The 4,648-nt window shown below is 50.0% G+C and overlaps 1 protein-coding gene across 1 annotated transcript in view; it reads left to right on the top strand.

Annotated features, from left to right (window-relative positions):
* Positions 1-620: 620 nt before the first annotated feature.
* GNB5 (guanine nucleotide binding protein (G protein), beta 5) overlaps positions 621-4,648 on the top strand; it is a 50,191-nt gene continuing 46,163 nt past the window's right edge. The window contains exons 1-2 of the mRNA XM_015418660.1: positions 621-746; positions 1,701-1,707. Of these exons, the coding sequence (XP_015274146.1) occupies positions 621-746; positions 1,701-1,707 (133 nt within the window). The remainder of the gene's footprint in view (positions 747-1,700; positions 1,708-4,648) is intronic.

The following is a 4,648-nucleotide window of genomic DNA, read 5'->3' as shown; positions in this document are numbered from 1 at the left end:
CAAGTGCACTGGAGCAGAGTTCTCTTAACCGTTTCCCTCCCAGATCCTCTTGCACACAGAATTACAATATCCAACAGAAATACCGTATGGTGGGTAATAATTTCCAGCTTTAGTTCATTGCTGGAGTGTTATTCAGATCATGATCCCCTCAAAACAGAAAAACGATGCAAGGAGTTGTAGATATGGAAAGACAAATGAAACATACCAGTTTAATAAATGGTATCACAATTTATTAACGTGTTCCTTAAATATCCATGGGTCATGTGCAAATATTGAGGAATCACACTTTTCAGGATCACAGTTTATTCCCTTCCCCTGCAGCTGTTTTAAAGTTCTAGGAAATTGGGGGTTTTGCCTCACTATAAAGCAGCGATGGGCAAGTTTGTCAGCTCGAGGGCCTCGTCTGCTCCTTTTAAAGATCCAGATGGGGTCGTCCCCCCCCCCCTTCCGGCACTTGACAATTTTTCAGCAGCCTTGCTGATGTGCAGGGGCTGATTCTCTTAGCCAACTGTGAAGCCTCAAGCGCCACCTGAAACTTCCACAACAGGCTAGGTCTATGAATCCCAGAAAATAATTTGTTTCTCTCCTGCTTTCCTTTCAGCTCCAGCCTCACAGGCAAGATGTGTGACCAGACCTTTTTGGCTAATGTATTTGGTCCGTGTGACTACTGCTATGATGAACGTCCCCTCCGGGAGGTTTACCGCAAATCAGAGAAATTCAACTACTGCTCGCTCTGTGTTGAAATGGTAAGGAATGGAAGGAGGGTTTTGTTTGTTGTTGTTTGCCATCAAGTCACAACCGACTTCTGGCAACCCAGTAGAGTTTTCAAGGCATGAGATGTTCAGAGGTAATTTGCCATTGCCTGCCTCTGTGTTGCAACCCTGGTGTTTCTTGCTGGTCTTTTTACAAAGTGGGCGGGGTCAGGTGGGGCTTTTGCCCAGCAAGGGTTCTGATTGGCCACTGGAGATTTGATTGACTGTGCAGGTTTTTAAAAAAAACACATTGCTTTGGCAGCAGCTGCCACCGCAGCACAAGGATCTTTGCTGTGTCAGCCACTTCATGGCTGGCTCCATCTCCTGCAGCAGCTGTTTTGTGGGAGCCACTTTGTGGCTGTGCCCAGGACACAATGGCAGAATTCCAAAGGTGCTCACATGGGGACCCCACCAAGGACGTCCCTTCCTCAGCAGCTACTTTCCATCTCCGGAACTCTCTCCCTCATGACAGAGCCTGAGCTTTTGCTTGAGGACAGCGACGGCTCTGTCTTGGCAATTCCACCCCCCCCCCCAATGAATGAATGAATAGTAAGGGGCAGCCCATTTCATGAATAAGGCTTGCAGTGGCGCAGAACGGTGACATAGCCATTTAAGTTCTATGTTTTAATCTAAACTTCAATATACTTAAAAAAATCTATGCTGCTTTTTGCATACCGCTCAAAGCAGCTCATACATGAATGAAAGCAAAATAAAATTACAAAGTGGCTGTGTAAAACTGGCAGTGAAAGAACCACAGACCACCCTGGAAAATAATCAACGAATTGATATACATTTCCCAACCCATGCTAGGGAAGGATAAAGAAGAATGGCATTCATTCATTCCTCACACATATATGCCAGCCTTCCTTCAAGGAGTTCAGGGCAGTGCACTTGGATAGCATGTTACCCTGATTTTCCTCATAACAACCTTGTAGATTAATCCCACAGAGAGAAAGTGAGTGGTCACCCAGTGATCTTAGGAGCCCAAGCAGAGAGTCAAACCTGTTTCTCCCTGGTTTGAATCCAGTGCTTCAACCATAGCGTGTACTGGCTCCCAGAGCCTCAGGGCAGCTGCAGTAAAGGCCCCATTCCCAGCTATTATGGTTCTTATCTAATGCATCAAGGAATACCCAGCAATACCAGATGTCTTCACTGCATCTTGCACTGGGTTGATGGCAGAGAGCCTCAGGCATGTAGGTAGCCATCTCTGTAGAACTTCAGAGATCAGACTTGGGACTTTTGTTAAAACAGCCGTGAAACACACAAACCCTTGTGATAATGGATAAAAATAACTCAGAACTTCAGAGCTTCCTGTGCTGCAAAATGGTATATACTCTGTATACTCTGTGCTATTTTAAAAATGAGCTGAGAAAATAGGGCTGCCAGCTCTGTGTGGAGATTTTGGGGTTTGGGTAAGAGAGGTACCTCAGCAGGATAAATGCCATAGAGTCCACCCCCCAAAGCAGCCGTTTTCTCCAAGGGAACTGATCTCAGCCATCTGGAGATCAACTGTAATCGCAGGAGATATCCAGGCCCCTCCTGGAGGTTGGCAGCCCTGCAAGAAAGGCCTTTTTTTTTGGCAAGAGCTTAGTCGGACCTAGGCCTACCACCTGTGTTCTGATGGCTTGTTTGTCCTTTGTCAGGGAGACAGCTTGGAAGTCAAGAACACTCAGCCTGTATCTCCTCCCAGACAAAGCGAATTTGCAAGCCATAAGATAAATGCCCAGGAGACACACACAGTGCGCGTTCAGACGCGCCGTTTGATCTGGTGTCATCACGCTTCAGAAACGGATTTTATATGCACGATCACACAGTCAACATCTGGCTCCCATCCCCAGCCGTTGGTTTCTGGCTCAAAACCGCTTTAACCTTGAGTATTTTGTTACCAGGTCCCAAAGTGGTGTTTTCTCAGCTCTCCTGTTTAAAGCCACATTTCCCCCGTGTGATCGCTCCTCTGGTATCGAGCCACTTCCGGTTTAAACCCCCTCCCTGCTCGAAAGCTGCCTGAGACTTCCGCTTTTCACCCATTTTTTTTTTAGCGTCGGCGCGCATAGGCGGAGCTCCGCTACCGTGTTTAGAAAACCGACATTTAAACGGTCACTTGTTTTAGAATTTAGATGAGTTTGGGATCTCACAGAGGTCATTTTTGGGTCAAACTTTTAAAGGGAAGTCTTTTGTTGGAGGGGTTGGATTGATTCGCCTTGGTGGTTCTGCACATGTGCCATGATAGTTCCCCCCTATTCTACGGAGGGGCGCCTGTGCACATGCGCAAACAGAAAAAAATTAAAAACCTCGCCGATGCACACTCCCGCGCATCGGTAGTGTAGACGCTGGGGAGCGACATGACTGCGCGGTGAGGCGGGATAAGGGAGGTGTGATCACAATTATCCAGATCAAATATATCCGGTTAGAACCGGAGCAGTTTAACCTGCTCTTAGCACACCGTCTGACCACACCCACAGATGCTGTGATAGCATCTTTACAGCTGCATGCATTTGGGGGCACTAAACTCCCTGACCTTAGGAGCATCTGCCCCATTTGTTAGCTGAATCCTGCCAGTTGTGTTCTGTGTGTGTGTGTGTGCATAGCTTCACCAAGTTGCAGGCAGTCAATGTATGGCAACCCTGTAAGGTTTCAAGGCAAAAGACGAAGGAGGTGATTTGCCCTGGCCTGCCTCTGTGCAGCAGCCCTAGGTTTCCTTGGTGCTCTCCCATCCAAATGCTAACCAGGGCTGCCCCTGCTAAGCTTCCGAGATCTGGCTAGCCTGGGCCATCCAGCTCAGGGCCCAGTTGTGACCAGTTGGTGATGCCAGCCTCCAGGTGGGACCTGGGGATCCCCTGGAATTACAGCTCATCTCCAGACAACAGTGATCCCTTCTCCTGGAGAAAATGGATGCTTTGGAGGAGGGTGGACTCTGTGGCCTTGTACCCCACTGAGGTCCCTGCCCCCCGTCTCCATCCCCAAATCTCCACCAGTTTCCCAACCTGGATCTGGCAACCCCACCTCCCATCCCCTGCTGATGGCCAGGGGGGACCTGGCAGCCCTAGATCCAGTTGTGGCTGCATCCAAATAATGGCTGTGGGCAGGGAAGGCGAGAACTTCGCTCTTGTGCCGCAGGATGCACAGCTCCTTGCAAGAGCCCCTGGGTTGGAACGCCACCTCCTTGCAAATGAGCCTCTGCGTTTATTTTTTATTTTTTTTAAATTGCACCCTTATAGCCCAAAGAAGGGGATACTGGAGAAGCAGAGCTCCGGGGCCTGGGAAGAGGCCGTCCCTGAAATTCACGTTCACCGTGACATTGACTGTTGCCCGGGGCAGCATACAGAGGCGCTCTGGGGATGTCCGCCGCGTCTCCAGCCAGGCTATTGCATCACGCGCTTGTAGGCCACGCTGCCGCCCTGGTGCAGAAAGAGGGCCCCCTTTGGCCCTAGGGGCGTGCCCAACCCTGCCACCACCCCAGGCTGCTGCATAAATTAGTTTGCTCTGGAGCCATCCCTTCCTGAGCTAAGACAAAAATGTGTGAGCCAGAGGCAATGTTCCCTCTAAGCTGTGGAGTCTTGTGAGCAAAAATTCTACTTTGTGAGCTCCTGGCACTAAAGTGGTGAGCGAGCGATTTGGCTGCTGCATAAATCAGTTTACTCTGGAGCCCTCCTTCCTGAGCTAAGACAAAAATGTGTGAGCCGGAGGCTAAAAATCTGTGAGCTGGCTCACACTAACTCAGCTTAGAGGGAACTATGGCCGGAGGCTAAAAAACTGTGAGTCAGCTCACACTAACTCAGCTTAGAGGGAACACTGGTGGTGGCCCTGCCCTGCCGCGGGGCCGACAGGGGCGTGGGAGGAGGGAACGCCGCCGCGGCGAGACCCGCCCTCCCGCCCGCCCTGCTGGACCCTCCCAC

This window comes from Gekko japonicus, unplaced genomic scaffold, assembly GCF_001447785.1.
Source record: "Gekko japonicus isolate JY-2015 unplaced genomic scaffold, Gekko_japonicus_V1.1 scaffold150, whole genome shotgun sequence".
NCBI lineage: Eukaryota > Metazoa > Chordata > Lepidosauria > Squamata > Gekkonidae > Gekko > Gekko japonicus.
The sequence above is the reverse complement of the archived record's forward strand: the minus strand, read 5'-3'. Positions and strand labels throughout refer to the sequence as shown.